Here is a 23,094-nt window from a genome sequence, read left to right on the forward strand (position 1 = left end):
TATCTTCTTCACTTTGAGCTCAAACTCATTTTGAGCTCTCTTGAGGAAGCCTTTGAGAGTCCCTTGGGTTTCAGACTTATCCTGCAAAAAGAACACCCAAGTGAAGCGGGAAAAGTCATCAACAATAACTAGACCATACTTACTTCCCCCTATGCTTAGATAGGCGACGGGTCCGAAGAGATCCATATGCAGCAGCTCCAGAGGTCTTGAAGTGGTCATCACATTCTTGCTGTGATGCGCTCCTCCCACCTGTTTCCCTGCTTGACAAGCTGCACAAGGTCTATCTTTTTCGAAATGAACATTGGTTAGACCTATCACATGTTCTCCCTTTAGAAGCTTGTGGAGGTTCTTCATCCCCACATGTGCTAAGCGGCGATGCCACAGCCAGCCCATGCAAGTCTTAGCCATTAAGCATGCATCTAGACCGGCCTCTTCTTTTGCAAAATCAACTAAATAAAGTTTGCCGTCTAATACACCCTTAAAAGCTAGTGAACCATCACTTCTTCTAAAGACAGACACATCTACATTTGTAAACAGACAGTTATATCCCATATTGCACAATTGACTAACAGATAGTAAATTATATCCTAGTGACTCTACTAAAAACACATTAGAGATAGAGTGCTCATTAGAAATTGCAATTTTACCTAACCCTTTTACCTTGCCTTGATTCCCATCACCGAATATGATTGAATCTTGGGAATCCTTATTCTTGACGTAGGAGGTGAACATTTTCTTCTCCCCCGTCATATGGTTTGTGCATCCGCTATCAATAATCCAGCTTGAACCCCCGGATGCATAAACCTGCAAGGCAAATTTAGGCTTGGGTCTTAGGTACCCAACTCATGTTGGGTCCTACAAGGTTAGCACATATATCCTTAGGGACCCAAATGCAAGTTTTGTCTCCCTTGCATTTTGCCCCTAGCTTCCTAGCAACAATTTTCTTATCCTTTCTACAAATTTCAAAGGAAGCATTCAAAGCACAATAAATTGTAGAAGGTTCATTCACTACTTTCCTAACAACATTTCTCCTAGGCATTTGATGAACAACATTTCTTCTAAGCCCATTTCTACCATGCATAACATGAGAACTAGAAGCAGTCATAGCATAAGAGTCATAAGCATGTGAATCAAAAACATCATGACCTCTAAAAGCATTTCTAGAATATCTCCTATCATAGTACATGAAAGCATGATTCTTCTTAACACTATTAGCCATAGGAGCCTTCCCTTTCTCCTTGGTGGAGATGGGAGTCTTATGGCTTGTTAAGTTCTTGGCTTCCCTCTTGAAGCCAAGCCCATCCTTAATTGAGGGATGTCTTCCTATTGTGTAAGCATCCCTTGCAAATTTTAACTTATCAAATTCACTTTTGCTAGTCTTAAGTTGGTCATTAAGACTAGCCACTTCATTATTTAACTTTGCAATAGAAGCTATGTGTTCACTACAAGCATCAATATCAAAGTCTTTACATCTATTGCAAATAACAACATTTTCTACACAAGTTGTTGATTTACTAGCTATTTCTATCTTAGCATTCAACTCATCGTTAATGCACTTTAATTTTGAAATTGTCTCATGGCATGAAGATAATTCACAAGTAAGCATTTCATTTCTTTTAACTTCTAGAGCATGAGATTTTTGAGCTTCTAAAAATTTATCATGCTCTTCATACAATAAATCCTCTTGTTTCTCTAAGAGTTTATCCTTCTCATTCAATGCATCAATTAATTCATTAATTTTGCCAATCGTAATTCTATCTAGACCTTTAAATAAACTAGAATAGTGTATTTCATCATCGTCACTAGAATCATCACCACTAGAAGAAGCATAAGTAGAGTTTCGAGTACTTACTTTCTTCTCCTTAGCCATGAGACACGTGTGACGCTCGTTGGGGAAGAGGGCCGATTTGTTGAAGGCGGTGGCGGCGAGTCCCTCATTGTCGGAGTCGGAGGAGGAGCAATCCGAATCCCACTCCTTGCCTATATGCGCCTCGCCCTTGGCTTTCTTGTAGTGCTTCTTTTTCTCCCTCTTGTTCCCCTTTTCCTGGTCACTTTCATTATCAGGACAGTTAGCAATAAAATGACCAAGCTTACCGCATTTGAAGCATGATCGCTTCCCCTTGGTCTTAGTCTTGCTCGACTGTCCATTGCGACCCTTTAGCACCGTCTTGAATCTCTTGATAATGAGGGCCATTTCCTCATCATTAAGACCGGCCGCCTCAATTTGCGCCACCTTGCTGGGTAGCGCCTCCTTGTTCCTTGTGGCTTTGAGAGCAAAAGGTTGCGGCTCGTTGATCGGTCCATTCAAGGCGTCGTCCACATACCTTGCCTCCTTGATCATCATTCGCCCGCTGACGAATTTTCCTAGGACTTCTTCGGGCGACATTTTGGTGTACCTGGGATTCTCACGAATATTATTCACCAAATGAGGATCAAGAACGGTAAAGGACCTGAGCATTAGTCGGACGACGTCGTGGTCCGTCCATCGCGTGCTTCCGTAGCTCCTTATTTTGTTGATAAGGGTCTTGAGCCGGTTGTATGTCTGAGTTGGCTCCTCGCCCCTTATCATCGCGAACCGTCCAAGCTCGCCTTCCACCAACTCTGTTTTGGTGAGCAAGGTAACGTCATTCCCTTCATGAGAGATCTTGAGGGTGTCCCAGATCTGCTTGGCGTTATCCAAGCCGCTCACTTTGTTATATTCATCCCTGCACAATGAAGCTAGAAGAACAGTGGTAGCTTGTGCATTCTTATGGATTTGCTCATTAATGAATGAAGGGCTATCCGAGCTATCAAATTTCATTCCACTTTCCACAATCTCCCAAATGCTTGGATGGAGAGAAAATAGGTGAGTACGCATTTTGTGACTCCAAAATCCGTAGTCCTCTCCATCAAAGTGAGGAGGCTTGCCAAGTGGAATGGGGAGCAAATGAGCATTTGAGCTATATGGAATGCGCGAATAATCAAAAGAAAAGTTTGAGTTAACCGTCTTTTGTTTGTCGTGGTCGTCGTCCTTTTGGGAAGAAGAGGACTCATCGCTGTCGTAGTAGACGATCTCCTTGATGCGTCTTGTTTTCTTCTTTTTCCCATCTTTTCGCTTGTGGCCCGAGCCCGAGTCATTGGACTTGTCATCCCTTGGCTCGTTGACAAAGGACTCCTTCTCCTTGTCATTGATCACAATTCCCTTCCCCTTAGGATCCATCTCTTCGGGCGGTTAGTCCCTTTCTTGAAGAGAACGGCTCTGATACCAATTGAGAGCACCTAGAGGGGGGGGGGGGGGGTGAATAGGTGATCCTGTAAAACTTCAAAACTTAAGCCACAAAAACTTGTTAAGGGTTAGCACAAGTATGGCCAAGTGGCTAGAGAGGAGTCAAAACACAATAACCACAAGAAATCAATCACAGAGATGACACAGTGGTTATCCCGTGGTTCGGCCAAGTACAAAAACTTGCCTACTCCACGTTGTGGCGTCCCAACGGACGAGAGTTGCACTCAACTCCTCTCAAGTGATCCAATGATCAACTTGAATACCACGGTGTTCTTGCTTTTCTTTTCTCAATCCCGTTTGCGAGGAATCTCCACAACTTGGAGCCTCTCGCCCTTACAAAAGATGTTCACAGAGAATCACGGAGCAAGGGAGGGAATGAGCAACGCACACAAGACTTCAAAAGATCAGAGCAACACGCACACAAGCAGCAATAAGAGCTCGCAACACAACTCAAAGAGTACACAACTCCACAAGAGCTCTATATGCTATCACAATGAATCGAATGCGCTAGATCAATGTCTTGGTGCTTAGAAAGGTTGTAGGAATGCTTGGTGTGCTCCTCCATGCGCCAAGGGGTCCCTTTTATAGCCCCAAGGCAGCTAGGAGCCGTTGGGAACAAATCTGGAAGGCCATCTTTGCCTTCTGTCTCGTGGCGCACCGGACAGTCCGGTGCACACCGGACACTGTCCGGTGCCTGATTTGTTTCCTTAAACAGCGCATCCGACCGTTGCTGTCTGAGTCAGATCTGCGCACAGTTGGCGCACCGGACATGTCCGGTGCACACCGGACAGTCCGGTGCTTCCTTCCGACCGTTGGCTCGGCCACGTGTCGCGCCCCGATCGCGCGGCCGACCGTTGGCCCGGCCGACCGTTGGCTCACCGGACAGTCCGGTGCACACCGGACAGTCCGGTGAATTTTAGCCGAAGTCGCCGGAGAAAAACCCGAGAGCGGCTGGTTTGCTCTGTGGTGGTCTGGCGCACCGGACACTGTCCGGTGCACACCGGACAGTCCGGTGCCCCAGTCCGAAGCAGCCTTTGGCTATACACAGCCACTCTCCACTTCTTTTCTTTTCTTCTTTCTCCTGTTTCTAACACTTAGACAAGATGTTAGTACACAAAACTAATGTACTAAGGCTTAGAAACATACCTTTACTTGTGATTTGCACTTTGTTCATCCATGAGCATATTTTCACATTTAAGCCCTTGTGTTTGCACTCAATCACCAAAATACTTAGAAATGGCCCAAGGGCACATTTCCCTTTCACTCCTGCGTGGCCACAGTTGCCCCGTCTCCTCCTCCTGCGGCGAGGAGGGTGGCGGGGTAAACCCGGATGCCGCTCTTCCGCCACGGGGGAAGACGTCGTCGAGTTCGCCGCCGCCAGGCGAGCTGACAGCCGTCATTGTTGCTGTCGCGCTGCGGGGGGAGGAGTACCATGTCGTAGCTGCCGTCGAGGGACATGAACTCGAGACTCCCGAAGCGGAGCACCGTCCTGGGCTGAAGAGGTTGCTGAAGACTACCCATCTGGAACTCAACAGGAAAGTGTTCGTTAACACGCAGCAGGCCCCTACCTGCGCGCCAACTGTCGGTGTTTCGGACCCGGGGGGTCCGTAAGCCAACCAGTAAATTTGTCGCTGCGTGCCCCTGCCCAGATGGGTTGGCGCAAGATGGAACACAAGGGGAAACGTGGCTTGTATTATCTCGCACCGGGGGTGTGCTCGTAGTAGGGGTTACAAGCGTCGCAGGAGAGAGAGAGAGAGAGAGCCTGTTTGTTTACTCGTTCTCCTCGCGCGACCCCCCCCCCCGCAGGAAGGCCCTGGACCTCCCTTTTATAGATGCAAGGAGAGGGTCCAGATGTACAATGGGGGTGTAGCTAGGCGCTAACGTGTCTGGCAGAGAAGTGCCTGAGCCCTGTGTACATGCCAACGTGGCTGTCGGAGAGATGCTTGAGCCCTGTGTACGCGATAACGTGGCTGTCGGAGAAGTGCCCGAGCCCTGTGGAGGCACAGCTGGCGGTGCGGCTGGGATTCTGCTGACGTCTCCTTGCTTCCGTAGGGGGCTGAGAACCACCGACGTCATGGACGCACGCGGGGAACCATCATTACCTATTACCAGGGCGAGCCAGATGGGACACCGGTCTTGTTCCCTCGTAGCCTGAGCTAGTTAGGGGTAGAGTAATGATGTATCCCCTGTGGCGCGGTTGGTCTAAGCCCAAGGTCAGGCGAGGCGGAGACTTCTCCTGAGGTCGAGGCCAGGGTCGGGCGAGGACGCGATTCCTCCCGAGGCCGAGGCTGAGGCCGAGCCCTGGGGTCGGGCGAGGCGGAGACCTCCTCCCGAGGCCGAGGCCTAAGGTCGGGCGAGTTGGAGCTTCCTGTTGCGCCCGAGGCTGAACTCGGCTTGTTGTCAGTCTTACTCCGGTGGGTGGCACAGCAGTCGGAGCGGGGCGAGCGGCGCTGTTTTCCTGTCAGATCGGTTAGTGGAGGGGTGAAGTGACTGCAGTCACTTCGACCTTGCCGACTGAGGCGCACATGTCAGGATAAGGTGCCAGGCTGTCTTCGCATTGAATGCGCCTGCGACACGGTCGGTTGGTAAGGCGATTTGGCCAAGGTTGCTTCTCGACGAAGCCTGTCCGAGCTGGGATTCGGACGAGCCGAGGGTGCGCCCACCGCCTGAGGAGGCCCTCGGGCAAGGCGTGAATTAGTCCGGGACTACTGTTCCCGCCCGAGGCCGGGGTCGGGCGAGGCGAGATTGCGTCCCTTGGTAGACGAGGTCTTGACCTGAACCGTGCCCATCAGTCTTTGCAGTTTGTGCTGAGGGTGTTTACCAGTCGTGTTTAGGAGTGTTGGGGGTACCCCTAATTATGGTACCCGATAGGAAGTGTGGCTATTTCATTTGCTAGCATGAACAGAACAGATGGCATGAGTGGCCTCGCATATGGACTGTCTTGCACGCATAAAAGACCCAAGTGAATACATCGTACCGCTGGACAACTCTCCAACATCGCCTAGATGACGTAACCATTTGTCAATTTAGCCAGATAACTGCTATAATATTTCTTCTACTGAAATTATCAAGCTAAAACTTCTAATTACCTTGTAAACTTTTCCGAATCCACCTTTTCCAAGCATGTTAAAATCAGAGAAGTTGTTTGTCGAACTAGCGTGTTGAGCTGAACAGCTTAGCGAACGTATTAGGACCACCTCGGAAGCGCAGACCAAGGTTAGCCAGCTTATAATGCTGAGCCTCGTAGAGTTCAGCACGACCTTACTTGAACAGGATCAGTTCTATAGGATCGTACCGTTGCATCCTTGACTAATAAGGAGGCAAGCACTTAAGCCTGATTGATGAGGCAATGACCTGTGGGCCAGAGCGTGATTAACGGCTGGGATTGGCTCTGTTCGCTGGGTCTTGTGTTATAGAGGATGGTTCCTGGCCAGGCCATGCTTGTCTTGTCTCGAAGTCTGGGTGGCCCATAGGTTGTCTGACAGGCTCCCTTTTTTCCTGCTTTGGTTTTCATTTTGCTTTTTACCAGATTGCAATCAAAGAAATTTGATCAAACTGTTCCTATCGCAACAGTTGTTTTCTCGCTCAACATTACTCTCAATCAAAGAAGGAGCGGATCTGTTGCTCAAAATTCTCTCATAGCAAGAGTGCAAGTCTTGTGCTGCAGTTTGCTTGCTTTAGGTTCCTTCATCTTTGACTGTACATGCGATGCGCAACACATGTGATAACTCTTGCTACTTGATTTGCAGAAGTTCACAGTTATTTTGATCTGTCTTTTTTTGTCCCAAGCAAAGCCGAGTTACATTTAAAAGAAGTATATTAGTAAGTATATAACAAAAAAGAGAAAAATCGAGTTCCTAAACATTGTGAGCGATGCAGTACGCAAATCTCAATATTTGCCAACTACCATGCAGTAAGGCTAAGGTACACTGTTTACTTGCTCTTCAGGTCAAGCTCCTCTGAGGCAGCAGAAACAGCTGACCATCATGCTGAATTCGTAGCGGGTTTTTCTCGAACTAGTGGAACTTTGGAAAGGCCTCGTAGTGCTACCCTGCCTCATTTCCTTGGTAGATGTGTATGAGGTCCGTACAACCCCATGGCAAATGGGTAATATGACTTGTGGGTAAAGATGTGTAACCTTTAGTGTAAAACTGGTATATCAGTCGTGCTCACAGTCATAAGCGGCTCGGACACTCACATGATTAACTTATGGAATTAAACTCAATTTGTCATTTGCATTACATTGTGGGTGTTGTTATTAATCCTGATCTCTTATAATTGGGTTGGTATCTACTTATATCTAGTAATTGCTAATAAAATTTTGACCAACTTTAAAAGCAATGCTCAGCTTTTACCATCATCTTTGGTAATCCTTACACTCATGAGCTCACACTTTTGGCGAGTTCATGCACATTATTCCCCACAACTTGTTGAGCGATGAACTTATGTGAGCTCACTCTTGCTATACTCACATCCCCCAAGGTCAAGGACAGGTACCACTGGATGAAGCGCATGGAGGATGCTGTGATAAGATCATGAGAGGTCTAGGCTGTCGTCTCCCAGTCAACTTTATTTGCTGGATCGTTGTCTTCATATGATGTAATTATTTAACTATTTTGTACAAACTCTGTTATATATTAATGTCGTGACATTATTTTCTGTACCATGAGTCATAATATGTGTAAGACTTGGTCCCAGCACACTTGGTGATTATCACACGCCCGAGTTTTGGTGCCCCTGAAATCCGGGTGTGACAACAACCATTCTTGAGGCCAACCGAATGTGGACACGTGGCCATGATGGGCCCGTTCTCCTTCCTTGGTCACATGAACGAACGAAGCAGAGGCAGTTTTCTTTTCTTCAACTTGCAGTATGGGGCGACACAACACAAGGAAGGAGGCGGCACCGGCTGAGCGAACTCGTCGGTGGCCATGTCTGGTGGCGTGCTGGAGCAGCGCGGGCAGGCCGCGGCAAGCGGCTGCAACAATAGACGGCGGCGCAACAACGGCGAGACGGGGGCACGGGGCTGGGAAGTGCCGTCGGCCATCAGGCGGGTGCAACGGCCCTCGCCGGAGGGATGCGCACGACCATGCCAGTGGGGCACGGCGGCCGCTGCGCACGTAGGCAGGGGAGGGCACACCGCTACGCGCCATGGCCGGCTACAGGCGAAGGAATCACAGAAACAAAGAACGGGAAAGTAGAATGGATGAAAAATGCTCTATGGAGGACTGGTCGGAGAAGGACTCACCGGCGTCGTGGAGCAACGCGGCGGCACGACGGTGGCAGGGTCAATGACGTAGATGAAGAACCAGTGGCGATCGTGGAGGCTCTGTTGTCGCAGAAGTATTTTTGAGGGCGGTGGCTTTGGAGTAGCTAGATTAAGATTAGATTTATCTATATCTAGAATTTTATAATTTCATATTAATTCTATAAAATTTAGATTTAGGGTACGGTTCAAAAAATGCCCTAGGAGCCTTAAAGAAATTTGGGCAAATTCCTGCAAGTATTTTAGAACCACGTGGAATTTCTTTTTTTTTGTAAAAAAGGAAAATCCTGGAAAAGAATACAACAAAACTTACCGCGGACTTCTACAGGATATAATAACATGTCTCAAACATACCTTACACTTAGAAACACTATACAACAACCAAAGTTTCTCTAGGGTTTTATTTTACTAGGCTTACACATTGATATAAAACAAAATAATTCTTCACTATTTAGGAAAAAGAAAAGCAAGGAAAAGAGAGGGTAACACCTTAATTTGGTGAATATTAGAAAAAAATTTATACCCCAAATTCAGGGTGTTAAATATCTGGTCATTAGCTTTAATACTGATATGACCACCGGAAATAATTGATTTGATCCATGCAATCCAAACACTAAAAAGCCCTTCAACCTAAAAGTGTGTTCCACAAAAGTTCACTTAACCTTATAGTACGTCTTTTCAAAAATACATTTTAAAAATCACTCCACTATATTTCTTCCTATGTAACTCATGGATGGTCTCGTGTAAAACAACGACCCTAGTGACTCTCGATCAAGATTCAAGCCACCAAGAAATAGCCTCCATTAGCTTCCTTTCTTCCCTTTATAGCTTAGCATGGGAGGTCCAAAGCCATGACGTGATAGATAATTGTCGCCGTGAGCACGAACTGAACCTAAACAACCTGACCAACCCTAGTGGTAAGATCAACCTTCCAGCCAGGAAGGAGGTCTGCCAACCGGTTAATTAGGGGAAGTAGTTGGTCCTTCGTGAGCTTCTTGGGCAGATCCAAATAATTGACAGGAAACTCAACTGGACGGCAGGGTAGGATAGATGGTCTAAACAAGAGGCAAGTCTTCTTGAGAGCATTGAATAGGAGAGACGCTGCTCTTCTGGATATTTTTTTTAACAAAAAGGGGTTTCCACCATTAAGAAATAGGAAACGAGTTTCATACATGACCAACATATATCCACCAAAAAACTACGACTTAGAAGACTGTCAACCGAAGAAAGCAAGCGGAATTAATCCTAAACAGAAAAACCATTCTAAAAAGGAAAATACACCCAACCACTCATGGTCAATTCTAGCTAAGTCAGACTTTATTACATGGGGAAGATCACACCCCAGCGGGTTACAGCTAACCTCGCTACAAACTGTTTAAACCAGGGAGAATTTAAACCAGAACAACACCAGATAGTGCCACAAAGACGTCACCATTCTCCATCCAAGTTTTTTGTTGAAAAAATCTTTAACCGGTCACAGGTGTCCTTCCTTCCATCTTTGTATGGATCAGAGCCCAATCATTCATACAAAAGTAGCACATGAAGAAAATAGCATCAGTGTAAACTGTATTTTTACCATTAAAACAAACACCATTTCTAACCCTCTAGAGGGTCCAAAGGATCGCACTGCAGCCCACCACGATAAGATTTCTGCTTTTATTTTTAAATTTATAGATCCATTCTCCAAACATATTTTCAGCAGTTTTTGACATTATGTGCATGTTCTTCACCATACTAATCACCCTCCAAGTGAAAGATGTGATCCGGCAATCGAAAAAAATGTGTTTCGTAGTTTCCATACAACCACACCAAAAATAGTTAAAGTTTTCTTTCCAGTTTCGGTTTTTTAGGTTTTGTTTTGATAAGACTCTATTCTTTATGACAAACCACAAGAACACTTTTATTCTTTGGGGGTATTCGAGCCTTCCAAATGAACCAGAAAGGAACCTTATCCAAAGAGCTACACTTGAGATAAAGTGATTTAACAGAAAATCTTTTTTTATTAATAGTCCATATAGCTTTATCTCTTGAATCATCAAGATTAATGTCATTTCATATGTTTTTCAATTCCTCCAATAACTGAGTACTTTCTCCATGTAATCTTCTTCTAAATATTAGAGAATCACAACAAAAGCTTCTGCTGGGGATTGAATAGCAAATTAGCTAGATAAATGTGCCTAATGCCAACATGCAACTACTACTTTTATTCTTGACTCGCTTCAGTTTATATACGAACATCTAGATTTTTTTTCTGAAATTAAGTAACATTAATACTTACATGAACTGAACCAAAACCCTAGTGTTTGTTCCAAAAATATAGGAATAAGGATGAAACCACTATTTGGGTGACCTTGCTCATAGCGTAAGTACGTTCCTCATTCATTGTAAAGGTGAAATTTTGAAACAATCATAATTGAACATCAAAAAACTTACTGCTTGGAGAAGATCTACTCTTGTTCATCGTTAGTTCCTTGTAGTTGACAAATGAATAGTTTGACACATTAGCAAAAACATTATTTCTTAAAGGAGCAGCAGAGAATGAAATGACATTTGAGACTGACTGTTACCTCTAGACCATGGCAGAAGTGCCTGTGCAGTTTAAGATCATCTTCTTTGCGCACTCGAACTTCGCACCCGTTATAGTTGCATTTAATGCCTTGTATTTCATGTTGTTTATGGCAGTGCAAGATTATCTGCACACAATTTTAAATTAGACATGCACCATCGATAGTAAATACGAATATATTTGATAGTTACAACTTTACCTCTCGTATAGGGACTTTGCTATTTTGATGGAGCTGCCGTTCAAAAAAGCACATATGACAGATAATAGATTTGATGTTCAGCTGACTACTCAGTGTGACATATGTGCTATACTGGGATTGCACATCAATTGGAACGCCGTCCTAGAATGAAAAAGAAAAAGATAGCATAAATAGTGGCGGATGACAGAAAAAAATTAAGGTATGGCAAAAATTGATAGCATAGATAACAAAACACTATTTGAAATCATAGTCACAAGAAACGGACGACCTTCGACCCGAGAACGTCGTCTCCAATACGAGTATACGGAGTCATTTTCGTTACCACTATATAAAAATCTCTTACAGATAGTGTACACCGACACGTCCTAGGGGACTTTGTGATTATATTTAAAATTAATGTCTGTCTAATTATTTTATATCAAATTTTATCAACTGCAAGTTTGCAACAGATACCTATACTAGTTTTGACATTGTTCTTGCATTTGTTTGTTTCTTTTGGTTCCATTTTTTATTGTTATTGATAATCTTCAGAAGTTTATTGTGCTTTAAAAACAATCATCCAATTAATTGCTAACTAATAAATTGAACACTCAGTAACGGAAAAAAAAAAGACTTCCGGTTCCCTAGTAGGCCAGGGTTTTACCGTTCTTACATTATAGGATTAAGAAGTCAAGAACTGCTGAAATGGCAAGACACGGGTTGCAAAACTCTAGAAAAATTGTAAGCTGACGAGCGGAGGATTGCAGGAGCCAGAAAGACAGCAGCATACGAGCAATAAGCAGCAGCCTGCAGGTGGCTAGTACTGGCACATAGCAGTTCTCGCTTGATATATGTTTCATGATCACGAATAAAAAGCGTCGCAAATATACGTAACGAACGATTGCGTCAAATCTAAGGATTGGGCCAGGAAACTGCGTACCGTCCCCGCGGTGGCAGTATGACTGCCCTCAGCCTCATCCGTCATCGGGTTGGTTGGCCCCGGAGCCGGAGGTGATCGGTGCCGGTGCGGGTCCAGGCGCTCTGGTTTGATTGCATAGTAATTATTGGGATTACGCCCACGACCACGAGATTGAAGGACTCCTGATCCTGGTGCGCGCTGCTGGTCTGCAGCTTCATCCGTGATGGGTATGGGACCTATGGGTCGTGGCTCGCCATGAAGAAGACGTTGCCGCAACATCTCCATGATGTACCGCACAGGTACCATTATCCCTGAACAAAGGCGCGCCACCGTGTCTGCTCCGACTCGAACAAGCCATTGGAGGCATCCATCTTCCGGAAGCTGTCGGGGGAGCCTGTTCTTTCTCCTCGCCATGGAGTCGGTTAGCAGCGTTTGCGTTTGACGAGCAAGAAATGGCTGCGGTGGGAGCTAGGGAGTCGAGGAAAGAAGCGGAGGATGGCAGAGATTGGGGTTCTTGGAGATTGGGGTTGTTCTTGGTGGCGGAGAGGGAGGGAGGTGGAGGATGGCTGTGGCTGCGCGATGGTATTCAGCAGCAGAAGGGAGACGGGAGACGAAGAGGCACAACATTCAACACTTATAACGAAGCACAGGCGCGTTTCCTTGTTTCTTCTTTTATATACAGAGCGGCCGAGCGGGACCGGGGAGCAATCAGCCCATCCACGGGAACGGGAGACGCAGCCGCCTCTCTCTTCCTCCTATCTCTCTTCCTCCTATCCTATCCACGGGAACCGGAGACGCAGCCGCCTCTCTCTTCCTCCTATCCGATCCCTCCTCCCAAACGCAGCCTCCGTCTGCCCACCACTCCCTCCTCCGCTGCGCCGCAGGCCGCAGCAGCACCAATAGGTCACCACACGCGCCTGGAGTTGGACGACGCGACTGAGGCGCAGCAGTTCGACCGGGATGGCGGGATGCGCTCAGCGAAATCTACGAGGTAGCGTAGCACGCGAGTCTTCAGGCGAGGGGAAAAACCCCCCGCCCCGCCCCCGCGTTGGTCCTAGGCCACGACAACTTCGCCCCCACATCCAATCTCGGTGCCTGATGCCTTGAGGCAAGCAGGGGGACCGGGACCGGACCCCATGGCGGCGGTGGCGGCGGTGCTCGACTCCTTCATCAAGCGATGCACGGCGTCAAAGGAGGACTTCGGCGGCCAGCCCAGCCAGAAGGCCTGCTTCCTTCTCGGCATCGGGTTCGAGTTCGACATCAGGGGCCTCCTGGCCACACACCAATCACCTCATCCCTAACAACGCCGCCGGACTTACCTACGCGGCGCGCGACTACGGCGGCAGCGACCCGTTTGAGGGGTTTCGCGACGCGGTGCTGGGGCCGATAACTCAGAGAATTCGGAAGAAGGAAGGAGAGTTCAGAGGAAGAAAGGACGAAGGAGACGAGGAATAGTATTTCTGCCAAAACATTCGGTAAGTCTTTTTCTCCCTCTTCCTCCTAAACTGCCCTTTGGCATTTGAAAAAGTGCTCGTTCAAGAAATGAGACTGCTACCGGCCTGAGAACCCACTTTGCATTCTGATGCTTTTCTGAGTTACTTTGCCGCTTTTACTGGTTTGGCGTTTAGGTGTTTTTTGTCTCCTAGAAGAAGTCTATGCTGCAGCGTTTCTGCGTGTACTCGGCCAGCAACTGGCCGTCGAGTCCGACGGCCACCTCGCAGCCGACGTGGAGCGGGTGCCAGTGCCGGTTGCCCCAGAACGCCAGGCGCGCGCGGATCCTGGACCGCACCTTCACCGTCAGCTCCACCCTGCTGCCGGCCTCCACTGCGTCCCGCGCCATGTCCCCGCTGGCCGCCGACGCCGCCACGCCCTGGAACGCCAGGGCCGACGTCGTCTTGGGTGGCTGGTACAGCGGCGCGGCCGTCAGGGCCTGGCCCTTCACCACGTCGGCGCCGCGGTACTCCACCGAGAGGTAGAACCGGTCGTAGAAGAAGGCGATGTCCCGGTTCGGGTTGCGGATGGAGAGCTGCCCCGACAGCAACTCTCTCGAGGCATGCGGCCAGCAGATGAACGCTTCTGCAGACACACATCACGTCACTACGCACGCGATCGATGCTATATCTCGTTCTTCCTTGACGATCACAGAACCAGCCGGTTGATGCAGCATCTTTGTCAGCCGCAGGAAAAGCCTCTGAAACCGCTGATCGCTGCCTGCCCTCGGTCGCTTACCGTGCTCGCCTGCTTTCCGTCTCCTTGTGTTCTCAGCGGGACGACGTCGTGCGCGGCCCGGCGTCGATCGCCAATGGCGTGCAAGGTGAAAGGGATCTTCAAGGGCCTCAAGGCCTTCTCCCGGATCTTCGGTAAGCGGGCATTTTGTTTCTCTTTCCCGCCTGAAATCCTCAAACTCCGGACATGGACGCACTGTCTGTTTTCCTCCATGGGTCGTCGCCGGTCCTTGCAGCGGTGAAGGAGCACGAGATGGAGATCGGTTGTCCGACTGACGTGAAGCACGTCGCGCACATCGGCTGGGACAGCGCGGCGGGCGGCGCGTCTCCGAGCTGGGTAAACGGACACCAGAAATTCAGGGCACTGCCGCTGCGACTTCCTTCAAATGTCTGGATTCTGATCGGTACAGTTTTTGATTTGGTTCTGGGTCTTGTATATCTTTGCAGATGAACGACATCATGGCGTCCTCAGACTTGTCGTCCCTGGGCAACTTCGCAGCGCTCACTGGTACCTCCTGGGTTTCTCAAGGTACAGTGACCATTTCCTCATGCTCTCCGGTTCAGAATGCATCGCTTTGTTTTGCTATAGTTCAGTTCAGCAGCTACTTCCGTATGACTGCTGTGTTGCACATTTCTTAGCAAAGGTTTTTGGTTCTTCGTGTGATCTCATGCATGTCACGGAGTTTTGCTTTGTCCATTCCTCTGTTAGTTCTTGTACCCGCAACACAACACACGCACTGGCTTCAGGTTTCTGAAGCCTGAGATACCAGCAGCATCTCTGAACTCTGAATCGCTGTTGGTATGCCACCGGGTCTCGTGCTTCACACAAATGGCGACCAATTTTTTTTTTCGAATACGCAGGAGAGCTGCGTATCATTGAATTAAAATAGAGGAAAAACGGCCTGAGGCCCAGGACAAACAGAACACACACAAAACAAAAACACACACTCACACCCACAAAACAAACACAATACAGACACATACAACCTACTAACACCCCAGTCTTTCAATAGGCTTCAAGACTCTCCTTTATCCAGGGTTGAAAAGAGAACTCGGTTTGGACCAAAATTAAAGAACTCGATCACGCAAACAGTGTGAGAAACTTGTCCCAGACATATCTCGGTTTGGTCCTTGCTTCATGATACGGTAACACCGGCAGAGGCGAAACTGAAGCTTCGTGTGATGGGGACACGACACGATCAGTTGGTGTCGTTCGTGCTGTGCTTGTTGCCTGGAGGCCCTGGACAGAGCGAGTGGTGTCGGCGTGCGTGTGGTTGGTTGGTGTACCTGGCGACAGCCGCTGCCCGCGGCCGGGCAGTCGGCAGACATCCTCCTCAGATCCGGATCACGTTGTGTTGCCGTTCTTCGTTCCAAGATCACGCACTTGATGTTGCTTTCCAGGATTCTTAGGAAGGATCACGTGCCGCGTTCTTGCCTTCTTGGTTCTTGCCATGCGCGGCTGACACGCGTTCTGTGGCGGATTCTGTATGTCTGACAGATCTCGACAGCCAGCAGCGTGTCGTCGCGGAGAACACCGGCAGGCGAGACCACTCGGCCAGGTGCCCCGATATTACAAGGCCGCCGAGGAATCCCGGGACGAAGAAGCCGAGGGACGGCTCGCCGCCGGCGTCGCCACCGTCACCGGCGGCTCGTGTCGACGCTGCTGCAGATGACGCGCGATAATCTGAACTGTGTTGCTCCGGCCTCCCTCCATTCCGAGTTTGTGTACGCGAGCGCGAGGCTACAAAGAGTCAAAGATTGCTTGTTTGGTCGTCGTCTGATCGCCCCCAGCTTTGGCGTCAAAGTATGTACTATGTGTTTATGTTATATATATATATATATATATATATATATATATATATATATATATACTACTTATTAAGACTCTAAGGGGTAGGCTGCCCCATTCCTGGTTCTGCCATTCCCATTCCCATGCGCCCTATGTGTTTTCATTCCCATTCCCATGCGCCTGTGTGTTTTCATTTCCATTCCCATGCGCTCTGTGTGTTTGTGTTTTCATTCCCATTCCCAACTGTGTCCCGCCATGTGACCCGTTTCCCATTCCCAATTGTGCCCCGTGCACCGCGACCAAATTTTTACCAAAAAAAGCTAGCTGCGTGGGTTAAAGTTCACAGCCAACCAAGGCTTCACATGTTGTAGTGCGCACTAGACCTTATAAACAAGTGTGTGCACAGTTTAGTGAACAATGTGGTACTATTTTTTGTTTGCCAATACGAATTACACTTTTCCTAGAAGGCCCATCTGCTTGTGGCCCAGAGAAGCCCACAGTGCTCAGCGCGACAGCGGCCTCCCCACCCCGCGCGTCGTCGCCTCCGCTCCACCTGCGCGCGCTGTGTCCATCAGCCCACCCCGCGCGCCGTCGCCTCCGCTCCACCTGCGTGCGCCGTCATCGCCAGGGCTCCCCACCCCCGCGCGCCACGACCTCCACAGCTGCACCAGCTCTCCCTGCAATCCCCCACGATCTCCCTTCCAACTGCTCCACTCCCTCCCGTTCGCCCCTTCCACCTAGCTCCCTCTCCTCCCTCCCACCAACGGCGCATGGATGACCGCCGTGGCCCTGCCCTTGATCTCGTGTTCGCCAGCGCGTGAGCCCAGCCCCCGCCGATCCAAGTGATTCCACGCACCGCCCTGTAACCCCTGCCTCGTGTTGCCCCTCTCTTCCTCCCCTGAGCTCTGAGCTCCAACCCCCGAGATAGCCACCGCCTATCCTCGACGCCCCCGACCTCCGCGCCAGTCAATCAGGTCGTAGAGTGACAGCGGCAGCAACACCACGCCCACGTGGCTGCTGGAGCCAGAGCCCCCGATGGATCTCCCGTCACTCTCCTGCTCTTCGCGACCGTCCGATCCGTTGATGCCGCCACCGTCCGCGCGCTCCTGACCGACGCTGAGGCATCGGGCACCTCCCTGGGCACGCTCGCGGCTGCACAAATGGACGTCGGGGAGACCGCGCTATACGTCGCCACGGAGGCCAGCTGCGAGGAGGCCGTGAGCCTCCTTCTCCTGCTCTACGACCTTGAGACTGCCACCGTCTGCTCACGCCACAATCTCGACGCCTTACATGTCGCCGCCAAGCAAGGGCACACCGGTGAGCTCCCCTTCGGACCCCTTCTGTTAGTGTTGTGGGAGCGGATTGAAGTCCTGCTTCCTGGTTACTGTGAACTGGGAATTATATATAGTTAACCAACCTCATTTGTGGCCTGCTTTTATGGATGGGACTGCTAGACTAGGTAGAACTCTTTGTTGTCTTCAGGTGATATGCTTGCCTTTTGGCATCATTCCGCTGGTCTTAGGCTGGAATTTGTTTGGCATATGGAGCTTTGACGCTCAATCTATTGGCAGTCACTGGGCGGGCTGTAGGTGAAATTTTTTTAGTTTGAAGCTTAAGTTGACAAAGGGGAAATAGAAACAGTTGTGGGCGATCCCCAACCTATTCACAGAGTGACAGTTAAACTATTTCTGGGTAATTTAAGTTGATTCACCTTCAAAAGATGTCGCCAATCAATAGATATCGTCAAGGCACTGAAGAAACGAATTGGCCACAAGAATCCAAAAGTTCACCTTCTTGCACTAATTGTAAGTCTGTCTGTGATTATGTGCTATCGGGACATAAAGTAGTTGTATTTCTTCAGGTGATCCGTTCATCTTTGAGACGCAGCGCCACAATGGCATAAGGGAGCTTTGCCCTGCGAATGGAGGAGCACAAGCTAATCCATGCCCGTGCTCTCACCCCCCTGCATAAACCCAAATCTGTTGTGGTCAACCATCAAGAGCTGTCCTATTGTATTATTCAGTTCATTGAAAAGGACTACAAATTAGCAGATACTATGATTTGGGGTCTACAAGTATTGGCCAGTCAGAAACTGCCAAGAGGTATTGAAATAACTTGAGCAGACATGTTTTAGATGTGGCCTTATACTATATTTATAACTAGATGTGGCCCAATCTGAAGTCATTTAATAGTAGTATTTGATTTTAATGGTCTGAACAAGCCGAAATGTGATTTTGGAGATCCTTGAAGAAACATGAATTATTCTGTATCTTATGAGATCATGTCTCATGATCACTTACATAATGTTTGTTTAGTTATCACTTCTCACCTTTTCATCCTTAACAGGTTCTTTGCCATCAATGGTTGACCGAACCAGTGAGGGGGCCTCTTCCCTGATATACAAATTTCTAGAAATGAATAACATCATTTTTCCATTACGCACATAAGTTCAAATTGTATTAATATGAAAAAAATGGTTATTAAAAAATCTCTACTACTCTATATGTTAGCAGTGTAGGCGTCCACACTGCTGCATTCTGCCACCCGCAGCCGCCCCGCCCCGACGACCTCTTTGATAAGGCTATGAACTCCTTCAAACTCGCCAAGAACCGTGAGTGCTCCTAGCTGCCCAGATCCCCCTTGCCTCCCCATTTATTCTGATGATTATCTTGTTCTAATGATTATCGTAATCACCTCTTATTCTGATGATTATTTTATGTTTGATTGCCTGGTAAATTTCGTTGATTATCTTCCACATACCGATTTGCTTGTCTGAACTGACTGCTATATAGATTCTCTGCTCGTCGGTTTTTGACCCTCCTGATAAATACATTCCGTTGATAGTTCCTGCCTACAATGAGAAGCATCGACTCTCCGAGGCTCTTACAGAAACAGTTAAGTATGGCATTTGCTACTCATGTTGTTCAATTCTGCATTACTTTGAACTGTGCATTACAATCTATACTCGTGATTTTCCTTACCAGATAGTGTTAATAATTGTATACATTGCTTTGTTGTTTTCTCTCTTCAATGGCTACTTGAAGCAGGGATCAACTGCTGACAATTCCTTTTCTTACGAGGTATGTGGAAATCTAGCATGTTATTTGTAATTTACAATCCCTGTTGCAGCTTGCGGTCAAATTGTTTCTCTTACCTATGCCTCTGCCCATTAATCTATCCGTTTTTCCTTAACTTTTGCGGTTGGCTTGTTCCTACATTGCTCATAGGAGATGAAAACATATTTTATTCATTTTAAATTTGGGTTTTAGTTCATAATATTGGAGTACGGGGACTATCTCGTTATTAGATTATGAAGGCAAGCGCCTCTCTTTTAGTGTAGATTAATGGCAGGATAGTGACTATTTTGTTGTTAGAAAAAGCGATCTGGTGGCAGTTTACAAACTCTATTGTTAGGCTCAGATTTGCTATTCGATAACTAATCTAATGTGTATCTGTCTAATGAAAATTTCTATATTTTATATAAGAAAATATTCAAGCTGCAATAGAGTTTGAAGGTACTGCTGTGCAGTGGTCTTTTTTTCTTATTATTGTAAAACACATTTGTCACTTAAATGTTGCAGGGATGATTCAGCGCATTTACCTGTTCTTTGGGATTCTCTTCACCATGTTTTATTGAGACAAAACTTCCATGTTTGATTGGGTGGCTAAGAAATCTGTATCCTTGTTTGGTCTTATTATTCATGCGAATATTGTGTTATGTGTAGCCAGGTAGGGTCATATTAGTGTGTTTTGTTTCCAGCAATGGCTGAGTAGGTTCAGCTTAATGTTATTCTAAGTATGTCTCTGTATTTTTGGTGTTATAGGTGTACTTAACAAATGAAACAATAAAGATGATGACATTAATGAAAGGTTTGATTAGTAAGTAATGTATTACTATTTTTCTTTGTTGAATTCGATACTCTATTTACTGTTTGCCAAGCAGCCCACATCTTTTTTATATCTGCTTGTTGCTTATGCCTATATTGAGGGGCTGTTTGGTTACATGGAACGAAACTTTAGTGCCTCTCTTTTAGTCCCTAAATTATTAAATATGAGGACTAAAAGGGAATAAATCAGATTTCCTCCCCTCTCTTTAGTCCTTTTTTTGGTAATTTAGGGACTAAAAAAGATGAACTAAAGTATAGTCTCATGGAACCAAACATGTCATGAGGAGATAGGACAATTAATTTCTCTCTTAATGGATTTTCTTTATTATTGCTACCTATTAAGACCATGTTTGTGATAGCTTTAGCTACAGGAAATTTGGTAGAGTTAGTGTAACAGGTCATTAGGTGCTCAAAAAAAACATGGAGTTGGAGCTATAAGTCTTTAGAAGACATTTAGATAAGTCATATCGTTTATAATTTAGACTAAAAATATTTTTAAAACTATTTAAATTGATATTATAAACTAAAACTACAGCTTCACGCTGGAGTTAGAGCCATCCCAAACACTCCCTAAAAACATATCCTGCACTCCAGCTGCCTATAATGAATTCGATACTTTGTATTTACTTATTGCCTTTTTAGGTCTGCTTATACTGATCTGACTATAGGAGAATTAATTTCTTTCATAATGATCTGCCTTCCTTGTGATTTCTATTGATGCATTCCAAATCTGACAAATCATGGCTGCAGTTATATGCCCCTGTCACAAAATGGATTAGGGTTGTGATTGAGGTTTTTATCTACTGTACCATTTTTAAAATAGAAGATGAACTTATGTACTCTTCTCAAAACTCAAAGGCATAGTGAAAACAAACAACCTTTTTAACTAACCATTGCTAGAAAATCTATACTACTTATTAAGAAGGTAAAGGTAGTCTGCCTCCCCTCGTTCTGCCACTCCCTCGTTCTGCCTTCTCTGACCGACCGTGGGCCTCCTATGTCAGCGCGCGTCTCTTCTATGTCTCCTTCACGCGACGCAGGCACGCAACAACTGCTCCCTCTCCGGTCTCCGCACCCTCCGTCCATTCCTTCCACACCCATGGTAATGTACCAAACCCCACTCCGTTCCTCACCCGCGGCATCGTCGCCACCGAGGCCGTCGGCGGCTTAGCCAAAGACCGTTGCGGCCCCGACTCCGCCGTAGCCCACCACCCGGCAACCGCTGTGACCTACACGAACCAAACCCGCCGCCGCGGCATAGCGCACCACACCAGGCTCCTCGATGGTATAGACTCGAGAGCCCAACCCGACCTGAGCCGATCTGAAAGGAGGGTTGTCATCTGGCCTCCCCTGGTTCCGGCGCCCATGGTGGTGGCAGCACCTGTCCAGCTAAACCTCGACGAGGTCTGTCATGGGACCACCGCAGCGCCTACTGCTTTGAGAAAGCAGATCGACGAGGGCACCTACGGGTAGCACCCCCTCCCATCCATCCTCCCTAATCGATCTGGTGATTACTCTACCTGTCTACTCTCCTAATCCACCGATTCGCTTCATTACTTGGCCACCGCCGGCAGTGAAGTGTACATGGCGAAGGAGACAGACTGGATCTGCATGATGTTACATGAGCATGAGGGTTGTGGACTTGAATTCCACAAATTATACACACATGAAAAAACTGCTAGGGATTAAGTGTGACTGCGTGATGATGTCTGACGCTCCTGTTCAGCAGGTAAGGTAGCCATCATGCTTTTATAGTTGTATATTTGGATTTTCTTTTGCATAAAAAAAAACCGTACCACCTATCAATATCACCCTAGAAGATGGCAGATTTCATATGAACAGTGGTGGAACAGTGGTGGAAGAGCTGTCGATCAGCCACTGCATCAACACATCATATTGTGCTGGGCTGCTCCTCCGCGGTGTACGATAGGGACAAGACCGCCTCTTCCCCCTCCCCGCGCTTTTGCTGATCGGCCTTCAGTTTCTCAAGGTGAGTTTAGTCAAAACTTTCTTCAATATGCTTTTGCTTATCGACATGTATATTGTGCTGGATTATCGACCTGTCCAGCAACAGCATCTCAGGAGCTATACCCGCAGCCCTCGGGAACGCCAAGTCCCTGAAGTTCCTGTGAGTCCGGGAATACAATGGTTAGTTTCGTCAGTTGCCATTGGTTCCATTCTTGCGTGAACGTTTCTTCAACTCTGTCGGCAGGCGTTTGGATCACAATCGCCTGACGGGGCCGATCCCAAGGGAGCTTGCTGGGCTGCCCAATCTTGGAATTGTGTGAGTACTATCTACGTGAGATGTGCGGCTGCATTTTGCTCTTTACGACGATTGTAGCAGTTGCGGCGAACCCAGTTCAGCCATGCCTTAACATTCTTCTTCTTCTTTTGTGCTTCTGCAGAGATTTCTCCAACAATGACCTTTGTGGCGCGATCCCGACAGACGGAGCATTCCAGAACATTCCCCGTAGCAGGTAGTCCGAGCTTCCTCCATGAGTTCATGATGTTCAGAGTCCTCCCATGCAACATACAACAAGTATTCAGGTAGCCATAGCTGATGTCTCGCCTCAGAAGATCCTATCAAAATTCCAGTAAACATATAATCAGAATAAATCTGCCCTACCACTGAAATTGACCCAAGTATTCAGGTAGCAGTGTGGCAGGAAGCAATACAACAGTAATCCATCCAGAGAGTGTTGCATGCATAGAGCCTTTAATTTCTCTTATATTATAGGTTAATTTCTATAGGATAAAAAACATACAAAAGCATTTTAAAATATGAATCTATAGATATAACTTCTGTACACTAGACAAGCATATAATTTGACATAGTTGTTGGTCAAACCTTATGAAGGGATTATGTTCAGATAAAAATACACTTTATAAAGGTGGACGGAGGGATCATGTGAACCTGCACATGTAGTTCTGCACTTGATGGAATCATGAAAAGCAAAAGGAATTAAAAATAGAACGAGAGAAAGGGACAAAATATATAA

At 47.1% G+C, this 23,094-nt stretch overlaps 2 protein-coding genes and 1 non-coding gene across 3 annotated transcripts in view; all 3 read left to right on the forward strand.

The window, feature by feature from the left end:
• Positions 1–23,094, forward strand: part of LOC109939218 (uncharacterized) — a 73,988-nt gene that overhangs the window by 36,736 nt on the left and 14,158 nt on the right. The window lies entirely within an intron of this gene.
• LOC111591083 (small nucleolar RNA U3) lies at positions 6,521–6,753 on the forward strand. Its single transcript, XR_004856846.1, has one exon. It is a non-coding gene; the product is annotated as a small nucleolar RNA U3 (small nucleolar RNA).
• On the forward strand, positions 14,232–16,246 carry LOC109943952 (CRIB domain-containing protein RIC10). The gene is made up of 4 exons (XM_020548116.2): positions 14,232–14,554; positions 14,656–14,756; positions 14,867–14,948; positions 15,918–16,246. The coding sequence occupies exons 1-4, from the start codon at positions 14,248–14,250 to the stop codon at positions 16,100–16,102; spliced, it is 675 nt and encodes a 224-aa protein (XP_020403705.1). The 5' UTR covers positions 14,232–14,247; the 3' UTR covers positions 16,103–16,246.

This window comes from Zea mays, chromosome 2 (genome assembly GCF_902167145.1).
Source record: "Zea mays cultivar B73 chromosome 2, Zm-B73-REFERENCE-NAM-5.0, whole genome shotgun sequence".
Taxonomy (NCBI): Eukaryota; Viridiplantae; Streptophyta; class Magnoliopsida; order Poales; family Poaceae; genus Zea; species Zea mays.

Bases quoted from the DNA above. Each gene is read 5' to 3' on its own strand.
- LOC109943952 (XM_020548116.2), top strand. From the start codon at position 14,248: ATGCGGCCAGCAGATGAACGCTTCTGCAGACACACATCACGTCACTAC. The intron at 14,757-14,866 runs GTAAACGGACAC...ATATCTTTGCAG, and splicing joins GCGGCGCGTCTCCGAGCTGG to ATGAACGACATCATGGCGTC. The intron at 14,949-15,917 runs GTACAGTGACCA...TATGTCTGACAG, and splicing joins TACCTCCTGGGTTTCTCAAG to ATCTCGACAGCCAGCAGCGT.